At 32.4% G+C, this 13957-nt stretch overlaps 1 protein-coding gene across 4 annotated transcripts in view; it reads left to right on the top strand.

Moving 5' to 3' along the window:
• Sesn (Sestrin) overlaps positions 1–13957 on the top strand; it is a 318966-nt gene that overhangs the window by 151468 nt on the left and 153541 nt on the right. The window contains exon 2 of one of the 4 annotated variants that reach the window (XM_072522663.1): positions 3424–3459. The exons of the other annotated variants lie outside the window; for them this stretch is intronic. Within the exon in view, the coding sequence (XP_072378764.1) occupies positions 3424–3459 (36 nt within the window). The remainder of the gene's footprint in view (positions 1–3423; positions 3460–13957) is intronic. 4 annotated transcript variants of the gene reach the window in all.

The following is a 13957-nucleotide window of genomic DNA, read 5'->3' on the forward strand; positions in this document are numbered from 1 at the left end:
TATTTTTAAAATGTTATGCATAAATTCAGTTCCAAAAGAAAGATAAAGTCAACTCAGATATAAAGAAAACGCTCTAATCCCTAGTTTGAATTAACAATTTGAATAAATCGTCTTGTATTTCTTTAAAACAATAAAAAATGTCTTAGTAGTTAAAGTTTAACATTTCAGTGAATAAAATAATTCCCAAAACGTCATCGTTTGAGATTTATTGCATGTTCAAAACGTAAATTGCTATAAAGATCAAATTTTCCACTTTCTCCCATTAGAATATGTTTCGTGACTGAGTGTGCTTCCATCCACATTTGAAATCCGAGCAATCATACTTTTTTTTAAATTTCTTGCTACACGATTACAATCCGATAACATTAATATTGTTATTCTGTGTTAAAAGAATTAACGATATGTACGATAGATGATAAATGCATTCAGAGCTAATTGATAGGGATGAATTATTCTATGCCGAACTTAGGCATACATTGACGCACATCTATTAATTTTTCCATGCATATTTGGCAAGTTTACTAGATTTACGATTTTCGTCTTTTATATCTATACCGTTGATTCGATGGCTCGCTGGTTTGAGGGGTCCATTTCGATTTGAGTAGTTTAATAGGTTTATCGTTCGAGCCATAAATTTTATCGAATACAGCAGTATAAAATCCAAAGTGAATCTGCAACTTTGAATAAAAATTAACAAATGAATCGAATCGGCCGATGGATGCGTAGTATTTCCCTTCAGAAGGTGTAACGTACTAAAAACCGAAACATGCATAGCGTACATATCTGTATTCTTCCAAATTCTTGTCAATTAAATAAAATCCACAAGGAAAATAATTCCTGCAGCTGGCTGTATACCACATATCATAAAAAAGCCAGTTACCAGCTATCAGTTACCAGCTGAAGTCCGTTTGAAGAGGTTTACTCTCCGGACACTGGAACTCACTTAAAGCATGGGTGTATGTTACCTGAAGTAAAATTTAATTAAAATATTAAACATCAAATAATATTAATAACATTATGTACAATCTTTAGTAACATTATATATTTTAAAGGGTTTTTACCCTAATATTTTGGTGGCTCAGGCATGGTAACCTGTATTTTTAACCTGATGATCGAACTTTTGTTCCGAAAACGTTCGTGTTTTTGATGTAGCCCTTTTAAGGGTTTTTATAAAATATACCCATTTACAAAGATTAACCTCTTTTTTTTTTCTTGTCAATTGTCAATTACTACTTTGATCAAAAGAGTTGTCCTCATATTTTTCTTTACCATCCATTATTCGTAATATACTGATACTTTTTTTTTTAAATAACTTCCCATTTATTTACAATCTGTACTAATATTATAATAAGTAGATTGCAAATAAGAAAATTATGTTGCAAAGTAACATGCAGGAAGTTGTCCCATGACAATTCCCTATTTTATTTTAATTTTAACAAAAATTATTTGTTCTCAGTTTAGAAATCTTGTTGAAAGATCAGTGGGAGTGTGTCGCTTTAGTCGTCGATTTGGTAGTGGCCTCATAAGGTTCGTTGCAAGATTGCTAGGATGGGTTTCAAGCTGCAGAGCATATTTTTGAGAGCAAATTGTGATCTCTTCTTTAACAGTCTTGACGTGAAGGTCATGCGCAATGAACTGATTAGGTACATACCATGGTGCATTTGTAAGGACACTTGGACTTTTGATTGAACCTTTCCAAGATATCTACTTGTTTTTCCCAGTTGTTTTCTTTTCATAAATATATGCTTCTTTTATGTTTACCGCCTGTCGAGGTGCATACCCAGGTATTTGACATGATCTTCATGGTAACATGGTAATTCTTGGTTATTTGAAGACTCTGGTGGGCATTTGTTTTTTCTATTAGTGAATGTTATATGGATTGACTTGCTCTCGTTTACTTTTATTCTCCACTGTTTCAGTCAAATTTGTATTTTTTTAAGATTAGCCTGTAGTATCTGGGAAGCAACGTTAGGATTTGGATGTGAAGTTAAAATTGCTTTGTCGTCTGCGTACGTTGCTTTGATGATATCGTTGCTAGTAGGTAGATCGGCTGTAAATATCAGATAGAGAACAGGTCCCAAAACACTACCCTGGTAAACCCCTGCTTTGATAGGATTTAGACTTGTGTACGACCGAAGTTTTATTAGGAAATGCCGGTCATGGAGGGAGGACTTGAGGATACGGAAATAATTTAAGGGAAGGACTTCTATAAGTTTGAGAGTAGACCAGTGTGCCAAACTCTATCAAAGGCTTGAGAAATATCCAAAAAGGCTGCTGAACAATATTTTCTTTCTTCTAGAGCTTCATGAATAAAATTACAGACTCTATGTATTTGCTCAGTGGTCTCATGGTGTTTTCTGAATCCAAACTGTTGGTTAGGTATTAGTTGGCTTTCTGTAAGAATTGGTTGTAACCTATGCAACAGGAGTTTTTCAAAAACCTGTGACATCATCGGCAGTAGACTAATAAGTCTATACGATTTAATGTCTTCTGTAGGTTTACCTGACTTAGGAATTACAATAATTTGTGCCACTTTCCATGAAATGGGGTAATAGCTCGTTCTCAGGATTGCATTAAATATCTGTATCAGGATTGCATTAAAGTACAGGATCCCTTATTTGGAGAGTTCTTTGAGGATTTTGGCGGTAATCAGGTCGTATGCATGAGACTTTTTAGGGTTCAAGTCTGATTTATCTTCTGGTAAACGTGTTAGGTAGTAAATTTTCCAGGAGTAGTTCAAGTTGATACGGTGATTCTAAAAACTGTTGGGCCTCGTTTGTTATATCTAGGTTGTTGTTTTATGGCTGGTTTGGCTGGAACACATTCACCAAGTGATCGGCAAACGCTTTGTTCGGCTTTTTCTTTGTTGCTTCAAACGGATCTTCCATAGGAGAGTTGATTAATTGAGGTCGATTTAATTTTCGTGTTGCGTTCCAAAATGAGTACTCGGTGATTTTCGTTGCTGATAAGTTTTTTAGGTAATACTAAATACTACTATCCTTATGACTATTTAGAAGAGTTTTTTTTTTGTTAACTACCTCCTTTTTCTTCACTGGCACGCCATGCCCTTTCATTAGAATATTTTTTTTAATTTTTATTATCAATAATGTATCTTCTTTGCATATTTGATAGATGTAGATATATCCTACAATTTTTCACTTTTCTGATACAATTCAATTGTATAGATTTTTTCGCCCTACCCCCCCTCCATTTTGACAGTTTCGAGTATTCCGTTTCCAGTAGCTTCTGTGTTGTGGCTGTGTCGGGTCTTGTTTCTGAGGCATATGTCATTATCGGTTTTATGGCTTTATATAAATTCGTGACTTCACCTCAGTGTTAATGTGTCTGTTTCGCCATTTAGTGTTATTAAGGCATCCTGCCAGTCTATTTACTTTTTGTACTTGAACTTTCATTTCTTTCCAGGTCCAGGTCTCCATAGCTGGACAACGTAATTCCAAGGTATTTTATTTCTATTACTTGTTCAATACTGATGCTATCAATTTCTATTTGATTTTATTTTAATAATCTTTATTTTATAAATCTCGTACTCACAAGGAAAACTTTAAAAATAATTTGTACTTCACAAAATTGTTCATTTATTCATCTAAAAACAGATATTTCGCATTTTTGAGATGTTCCAGTTACAGCTATTAAATACATTGGTGATTTTGAACACCTTTGACGAAATGCGCATTTTTCACGCATATCACTTTATTATTTGTGTGAGTAGTTGGTTTATATTAAGATCAATAATAAAATGGCCATGAGCGAGATATCCAGTTGAAAATAAAAACCTGATAATGAATATTTTATATCGCTTTATCAAGGCTAACTCTAGAGTTCGCAAAACCGACAAACAAAATGAAAATGTGACTAAAAAATTATATAAATTGAAAACATGTGCTATAAATATAAAAGTTTAATAGTATTACTTTTTTATTGGAAATAAAGCAATATAAATAGTAACTGAGATCAAGGATACTGATTCTCTTTTACAAATCGGGTTTTCATAAATTTTTAATAGAAAGATATAAAAATAAAAAGAAAATGCTCTTTAAAACGATTAATTTTTAACTTAAATTTATTTTTACGACCTCAAGATCGACACTTATATAGAGCACGCATGAGAGGAACACAAGTAGGTATTAGTGTTTAGCAGTAGTTTTAGACAAATTTACCAAGTTTCATACATATATTAATCTTTTGATATGGTGTAGCATCGAAAGATATTAAGATAACCAATCTGGCAATAACCTAGTGGATGTAGTACTAAAAGTAAATCTAACTCAATCAACATCACCTGACAACATGACAACATTGACCAACAAACGACGAAAAATGTACACAATTGTGTAGTATCATGCAAATACTACACAAATATTGATATATTATTTAAGAAGAAATCCAAATTTGTATGTATGTGTTACTCTACCCCGAAAGACATGAGACCTTGTCGTTGACTAGGGGCTCTGCATGCTCAATTGTAGTCACTACTTCTGCTAGCTTCATTACTTTTACTACATTCCCTTACTTCTCCTGTGATCAGAATAGAGCAGAGACAAAGAAACAAAACCACTATGAATCTCACTAAAATCCGAATGAGGTCCAACGGGCGAGCATGAGTGGCAAAACGAAGAAAAAGATTAACTATCGGAACTCAAACATATTACCGAATGGATCTCGGAAAGCATTACTATCTTAGTACTCCCATCGCTCGGCAGGTCATCACCAAGGAAATGTCTAGTCAAAATTCATTTGCTATGAGAAATGTTCCATACTCAACCGCAACGTTTCCTCTTAATATCCCAGTTGTCCCGCTGTCTAGCAGCGGCGATAGAATACTCTAGGGCCCTTTTCCCTGCCTGTCGCAGAAAGCGACTCATGGGAAGGATTGAGAATTGTCATTTGAGGTATTGGTTTCGCAAAAACGCAGTCTGCGCTCCTGATATCCGAGACGAGCTCTTATAGGACCGCTCTACTCTTATTCCACATAACCAAAATTAAGTTAAACGAACTGCAAACTATACACGTTCATTTCCATTAATAACGCGAGCTTGCGGTACGTACCCACTTCCTGGAGACGAGTGGTAGAGGAGTAGGCTCCTCAGCGGCAACCTGTGGAATGTACGAGGTCGGGATCTTATTCCTAACCGCGTTCACCTTTCCGCCGGTGGTTGGGATAACGGAAGGATGCTCGTGAACAACACAGGGACTACGGATTCTCTGGGGAAGGTGTTGCCCCACGTTGCAGCAGCAACGAACGGCAACCTTTGTTGGACTCGTAGGGACAATGTCCGTAGTATTTATTTAAGAAAAATCGACTTTCTCTGCATATTTTTTTCGTATACAGCTTATTCATGTATTTCTATATTTTTTTATTTTTCTTCACAATCCATGTTTATGTACTCTATTTAGATCTATCAATAAATACGCCTTTGTTCTGTCAGTTTATTTTTCTAAATATATTTTTCAGAGTTGCAGTGAAGAGCTTTGGGAATATTGCGTCTCCTTGTTGGACCTCTCTGGAAGTGGGAAATTCTGGAGTGTTTTCATAAATTTTTACCTTAGCTTTTGCTTGTCTGTATATATTTGCTAGAGTGTTTGTGTACAGTTTGTCAATGCCTTGGTTGGTCGAAGCTTCTATTGCTGCTTTGGGATATATCAAATCAAAAAAATTCTCGAAATCTATGAAGGTTAAGGCTAGCAGTATTTCATATTCTTTAGCTCTACTCATTAGTTCTCGAAGTGGATGGATATGATTTAGGGTACTGAATCCATTTCTGAAACCAGCTTGCTCTCTTGGCTGTGCAGCATTTATTAATCTGTTGTTAATCTTTGTGAATATCTTGTATAGGATTAGTAATAGACTTCTGGTTTATAGTATTTGATATCCTCTTTGCTTCCTTTCTTATGAATGACATAATTCAAACATAATTCTCATTCATTAGAAAGGAATTTCTTATAAATGAGAATTATGTTTGCTGTATTCCACTGCTCTGGTGCATCTTGATCTTAGGCATTTCATTAATATACCTCTTAAATAAAGGCCTCTGTAAACCTGTTCGTTAACAGTTCCACTGTTAATTAATGATTCTTCTCCTTCATTGTCTGGATTTATGGTACTTCTTTTTGGTTACTGGTTGCTTGATATATATATATATATATATATATATATATATATATATATATATTATAAGTATATATAAGGAATAAAAGCTTTCGAGTACTCCTCCTTAGTATTTTACTCGGTTACCTCCTTAGTATTTTTACTGTTGTTAAAGATTATGTTTTTTTACGCTCTTGTAGTAGTTTCCCGTGGTTTTCAATAGAAGCAATTTTTTATTTTAGCTTTTAAATAATATTTATTGTTTGTGCTTAGATACGTGTTTAAAAATGCAAAATGAAGATTTATCAAAAAATCAGCTGTCTCGAATTCATTTGTCAGTTTATCGTTATGTACGTCCATATTCGTGTACTATAAACATTTTTAATTCTGGCATGTTTATCTCTCGTGCCGGATATAAGCCAGTAACAAATTATGTAACGAAAATTGAAAAGTATAACATTTAACAGATAATTTTGTATTTCCTAAGTGCCAATAAACCATCTCCAATATTAAAAGGATGCATTTCAAAAGCTGTTTTCTTACGATAAAAGCCAATTAAGATGAGACGAAAATTTCTAAAAATAAAAGGTTAGGTTTATATAAATAGCTGTGTTGAGATGTCTGTTTTACCCTTAATGCTTGTTGTAAGGGTTGTAAAAGCACGGCGTTAGAAATTTACAGCCGGCTATTACGAAATATATGAGCTGAATAAATGGTGACTACCGTCTCAGATTTGTACATGTCTACAAAAAGTTTTATTAATTTGATGACTTATTTTTTTATACCAGATCGTTTCTAACATTGAAAAGTAAATTAAACATAATTTGACATTTCTAGGGTAATATAATAGTCATTAGTGCCTTGTGTAACACAAGAAATATCTTGAAATTATAACATAAGGGCATTACTGTTGGTCACATTTTCCCTTGCGACTTGCAGGTTATATAGTTCGTATAAGTAACAACACGAATTAGCTTAAAAATATGCTGAATAAAATAAAATAAATCATGTTCTAACCATACCAGAATTTGCTGGGTTAGGCTAGATAGAGGTGTATAGAGGGCCAGAGGTCAAAAGAAAATTCGTTCATCTTTGGGAAATGCCGTTTCCTTGTATAAAGAGCTAAATGTGTAAAGTCTGTTGTCTTTCGGTCCTCTATTCTTTCTCTCTGTGGGTGTGTGTGTATCGGAGAAATATTATATATTGTAAATATGCAGGTAAGTGATGATACGTACGATACATACGTATTAAAAGATAAGAATTGCAGGGATATCCTTGTTTTTGGCTATTGTTTTATTGTTTAAGGTTAGCTGTGGCTAGTTCCTTACCTAGGACAGGTATCGTTGTGCAATGGGACTGGGAAACCACAGAAAACCATCACCCCCTGTTCATTTTATTGAGTTAAGGGAGTCGAGTTTGATCCAAGAAGGTTATGGCTCTTGAATAGATTTAATTTGTGTTAATTGTAACGATTTAGAGAAATGTAGGTTTTAGTGTATTAGGTCGAACCTGAGGATGCTTTTAGGGTGTTCATAATTACAGGAGCGGTTGGAGTGTGAGTTCTTTAGCTGGTTACAACCACATGACGGCCCCTGGTGTGGTCTTTGAGCTCCTTTTGTAGTGCTCTGGTTTCTATTGGTGTGTTGGTGAATAGGTGTGCGGATTTTTCCTACCTTAAGCTAAAAGCAACCTAAAAAGAGACGGTGTGTTACCATCCGATGCTACGACTGAGTGTAAGTGATTATTTATACTCTTAGTTGGTCTAGCAGTAATAGTCATTGGTTAAAAATTAATTTCTAACCAATAACAAGCTGCGTCGAGACGGCTCACCCATCTATCAGTGCGGCATCGAGCTTATCTTGGGAATGAACGTAACATAGAAGGCGCAGTTTTTATCGAAGTTCGCGATAGAGAGGCTTCTCGAGTTTCTCTAACGTATAGGGCTGCATTCACGGGTCTGTGACTCACCACAATATAGAAGAATCATTAAGAGGCTATAAATATTAATAGTAATAGTAATAATGGAATGTCTGGATAGGGTATCGAAAGCACTTTTTTTCTGTTTATAATGTTCGTTTCTTGCTATTTTTTTTTTAGTCCTGTTTACTTTACTTTTTCCTTGTTTATCTATGATTTGGATATTTCTTAATTTTAGTCTTTTCCTTTTATAAACCAAAACTTGATCAGTTTCCGTATTACATATTGATTTTGTGTCAGTATTATGTGATTTTAGGTGACACAAGTTTAGTGACTATTCAACTAGTGACTTTTTTTAGCCCTTCGGAAAGTTTAAAAATCTCGGTATATATTATCGTAAAATATAATGTATGTGTTTTCTTATAAAACAATAATTGATTTACTGTTTAGAATATCTAAACAATTTTATATTGTTATATGGGTAATTTATTGGTACACATTTTTAAATTGCGCAAATTTATACATTTATTAATGATGTAAAAAAATAAAAAGTTGCAGGTATTGAAAACAATCATAATTGCTGTTAATCTAACCTCTAATTTTATCGCATATATCCATTTGGCGTACCGCGCTTACATCATTAATGTTTATTTTAAGCAAAATCGAAAAAAATAACAATAAAAATCATTCAAAAGACCTTGAAATGATCAAATAAATTTTGTGTCAGGAATTATAAAAAACTAAATAGTTCTCACATATGGTCGTATCACTTCCTACAAAAATAAAACGTTTTGAACTATTTTCGACAGACATATGCGTGAATATGTCATTTTGGGACAATTATTAATCGACTTATGAGTGGCTTTAAACTTGGTTTATTTTAAATGACCTTAGTATTTAAAATTTGTAACATTTGCATAACTTAATCAATAACGTGTACGCACATGGTAGATGTTGGCGTAAAAAGTTTTATTCGTATTGTCAAAAAAATCTAAATTCCATCGTCAAATCGACCGATTTGAAGTATGTGTAAGATATTCAAAAATATATGTTTTGAACAATTTTGTAATCCTTTTGGATAATTTTATATTTTATGAATAGTATAAATTATTATACCAATTATTACATTAGAAGCTTTACACTTCAATCTCAGAGGCGTCCCGTCGAGGTAGGCAAGGTAGGCGCCGCCTAACCTCTTCAAATGTATAATAATAAATTATTTATTATTATAAATTACTTATTTCAAAATTGTGATTTATAAATTTTGACATAATACCTATTTAAAATATAAGACCTATTTTTTTATATTCTCTCCGAAGTTTTAGTTCATTCTCTCCGAAGTAATTATTTTGGTTTCCTCTTAGTAGTTGAGAGGCGCTTTAAATTTTCTACTTAAAAGAGAATAAAACGTCTATTCGTCTCTTTTACGCTTACACAGGAGCAACACGGCTTTACGGCTAGTCAGTGATTTTATCGTTTTCATAGGCGATGAATTCGGTCGTCTACGGCGGGCTTCGGGCTATGAATATTTCAAACGATTAATCTGCAGTTTGGTTGAAACGGTTTTTTCAAGGCGCCAAAATCAAGAAAGATTAGAAATTACATTAATGGGCCTTCCTTTGCCAAATTTACCAATTGTATCCACATATAAGAAGGATAATCGACCATTTTCGAGAACGTTTAAAACAATATGATATGAAAACTATAAATGGTTAAGCGGTAGTAATTTTAGAAATTCACTTTTTTGTTGGCCCTATCTACTGCTTTCAAATTTGAAGCAAAATGTTTGGGTGACTAAGGGATATTGAGATTTGAAAATTTTATCAGCTAGTGTCAAAAAAAAAAGAATCTCCGAAAGAACATTATTTAAACAATCGTTTAGGTCTAAAATGGTAAGAAAAAAATACGCAAACTATTGACAGTGGTTTAGCTGGACATATTGTATTATCCAATAAGTTATATAATAAAAAAGTTAAGAATTTTATTTTCATATACAAATTGATGTTACGATTATTTTAGCAAAACGAGAACTTGCATTTCGCGGTCGGGATGAGAGCCATAATTCTTTAAATATCCGTAATTTTACAGAAATTTTTAATTTGGCAGTTAAATGCAATCAGGAAATCCAGGATCATTTAAAAAAAAATCAGAAGGTGGGTTCACGGGTTTGTCATAAACAGTAGGTACAAAACGATTTAATAGATTGTCTTGCTGATTAGATAAATAAAAAATGAAATTTCAAGAGAAATTATTGAAGCTCAATTTTTTTCTATACTAGCGGACGATACTACTGATATAACCGAAAAATCACAGTGTATTTTAACAATCCGTTTTGTTAATAAAATTTGTCAGATAACAGAAATATTTGTGGGGTTTTTTGATGTTATAGAAAAAATAGATCTTCTCGATAGATATCTAAATAGAGGTCACGAGAAGCCACTGTTCAATCGAAATTATTGTTCTGAAGCTATTTTTTGTGACATCTTAATACAAAATTGCCACGGTCTTCAAGGCTTCTTCGTTTTTCATTCATTTGGAGGAGGTACTGGTTCCGGTTTTTCCTCTTTATTGATGGAAAGGTTGTCTAACGATTACGGAAAGAAAAGCAAATTGGAGTTTGTGATTTATCCCGCCCCACAAGTATGTACAGCTGTAGTTGAACCTTACAACTCTATTCTTACAACAAATTCAACACTGGATCACTCTGACTGTCCTTTTATGGTCGACAATGAAGCCATATATGATATTTTTGCCGAAGAAAATTGGGCATCGAAAGACCCGATTACATAAACTTAAACATCTTAATACAGTTTACTACTTTTGTTGGGAATAAACCACAATTTTACTTTAAAATTAAGTTTATTTGATGTTTCTATTTCCACTTCGGAATTTTTTTTTTAATTTAAAGAACTTAAATGTGTGGTGTTATTATAAAAAAATATTAACAATTTAGTAATAAGCAGACATAAGATTTCATTGCCCCACATAGTAATAACGCGTTATAAGAACTATTCACTTGTGTCGGCACTTACCAAATGCCACGCGTCATTTTATTTTTTAAATAAATTGTAACAATCAATTTTTTCGTCCCTGATACTTTTTTTTAATGTTTTGAACAAAATAAGTCTCTTGAAATGTCTCTGTGATTGATCGTTTTCGAGTTATAAGCAATTTAAAACTGAAATAAATGCTAAATTACGATTTTCAAGCCTCAAAAACAGAAGTAAAAAATATTATTTTTGAATTTACCAAGGACCTAAATTCAAACGTTGTTCTGTTTGTTCCCGATAATTATTGTGGACTATTTAATTTTGCAATATTGTTTTTTAATTAGTAATAAAGCGCTTCTGACAGGACGGGCGCTCGGGTTGCAGCGTGTATAAGAGAGAGAAACAAGATCTGTGGCACAAATTTTTGTTCGTTTGAACTCTCATTGTACAATGAGCGCCCACCCTGCCATACGCTCTTCAAATAACAATGATTAAGAAACTATGTTTTAAAATAAAATAAGCCCAGAATTTCCATTGGGAGCTGTTAGAAGAGGGCTTGAACTTGATGATTTAAAAAATATTATTTTTTACCTGTGTTTATGAGCCTTGAAAATCGTCGAAAATCGAAAATCATTTTTCGTTTTTTTTTGCAGTTACAGTTACAGTTACAGTTTGCAGCAACTACAGCCCGTTTTTGTTCATAATGATACAAAAAACCTAAAAAAATTGTCCGGGCTGAAAAAATTGATTGTTACAATTTGTTTAAAAAAATTTGAACAAGTTTTTGCCAGGGCGACCTCTTGAACCTTATTTTGGGGTATCTCATGAAAGTGATTATGCAAAAAAATCTCATGGGAATATTGGGAATGAAACCGAGCTCTTTGCTTTTCTAATAGTTACAAGCATGGACGTATAAACATAGATGGACCCAGCAATAAGATACCTTAAACACACACTGTTTTGAAGCTTCGATATTCCTGGACAAGAGGGTAAAGGGGAGTAAAACGGGTATCGATAGACTGTGATACTTCCTCAATGAGCATAAGCGTGCTTGAATTTTTACTCGCGGGGATAATTATTCAGAAGTTAATACTTGGAAGTAGTAATAATGTATAAAAACACGTTTTTATAGAAAAAATAAAATACAATTTTATTTGCTTTAAAATTAATACAATAAAATATAGTTGAGCTCAAGTTAATTTTTTAATAGGTATCAAATAATCCTACGATAAAAAAAAACAATTAAAAAATATACATTTGTCAAATTTAAGTACATACCTATATTTATTGATAACGTATTAAAACATATTTTTTCAAATTGTGACACATTTGTTTTAATACAATATCAATAGATTCCACGTTGTAAGGGTTTCTGCTAAAATGGTAAATAGACATAAAGACGTTGGTATAAAAATAAATTTTTATTGATTGCGAAATAAAACAGTCTTAGTAAGAACGCTTCTTATGCGCACGGTGTTAGCATCTAAAGTAGTCCTCGTTTCATGATGAATTCCAATTTTAAAATATTTCTCAACAACCAATTTTAAAAGTTGCATAGAGTGACCATCCATTGCATTTTCATCATACATATGGTCACCAAAATGCTCATAGATTGATTTTGGGACATTTTGTATGGTTTTATTAATCAAAATATTCATAAGGTTTTTAACTAGTCTGTTGTAGATATTTATAGTTTTATTAAAAAATCTGAAATATTTTTCAGCTTCCTTACAAGTTTAAATAACCAAAAAGGATGCTTTTGAAAGGTTTTTTTATACTGTTTTCTCTGTTGAAGTTTAGAGTAAGTTTCATCATTAATCAATATTATTTGGAAACCTACATAGAAAAATAAATGAGTTTTATTCATTTCACTAATTTATTGTTAATTCATGAGAAATATTAAATTAAAAAGCTACTAAACAGATCTTTTTAATCAGATGATGTCTACTTACAATTTAAAAATGTCTATACTAATTCCATGAACTAATATATTGTTCAATACATTAATTAATAAACCCAATGGTACGCCTATGAAAGACATATTTTAAAATATAAACACACAGGCTTCCTCAGTTCCTCATCTTAAATAATGTAAAAAAACAGTACTTACAAATTAAATGAGACATTGGGATGTAAATATTTCGTTTTTTTTGCAAATGTAAAACTGTAGCACCATTATTATAATTTGTTTATTTCACTATTTACAAATATCACTTAAAATACAGCCAACATATCGAAAAACAACTTTTCCTCATCTTGGGTAAAAAGTAAACAAAACATGGACATGACATGGAACAGCATTTGAAGTTTGACGTAGAGTCATAAGACAGAGAAATGTAAACACCGGCACCGTTGCCATTAATAAATAGGTTTCAGTACTTCTACATATAAAATAATTGGTTGATATCTGTTATATGCTATTATTAAATGATATGCACACTATATGCACATTTGATGTTTTAATAACAATTAAATATATTAATATAAGTAATAAATTATTATTTTGGATTGATAGCACCTGTAGAGTATAAAATAAATATAGTAATATTTTCAGCGATACGTGAATAAGATATTTTAATAAAAAAAATGTGACAACATTTGAAGGTGCTGAGAATGTGACCTAGTCAAATAATTTTGGCTTCACATTTTTATGTAAATAACTGAGTCCATCTGTGTTTATACGTCCATGGTTACAAGTCTACACAAGAAGCTCTCTCCAAAAACTTGTGTGAAAATAATTGCTTGATTAATTGGTTTTATAACTATGCCGCAGTCATTGCCTTGTAGTAAACAGTTAATGCATATCAGTATTTATTTTTAGTAAAATATACCGTCTAACGACTTATTTTGTTACCTAACTTCAAAACATAAAATTAGTAAGCAGCTGTGTTGATTACGTACAGGAATTATTGAAGCATTTAAAAACCGTCTCTTCAATCTATGA

The sequence above is a fragment of the Diabrotica undecimpunctata genome, chromosome 2 (assembly GCF_040954645.1).
Source record: "Diabrotica undecimpunctata isolate CICGRU chromosome 2, icDiaUnde3, whole genome shotgun sequence".
Taxonomy (NCBI): Eukaryota; Metazoa; Arthropoda; class Insecta; order Coleoptera; family Chrysomelidae; genus Diabrotica; species Diabrotica undecimpunctata.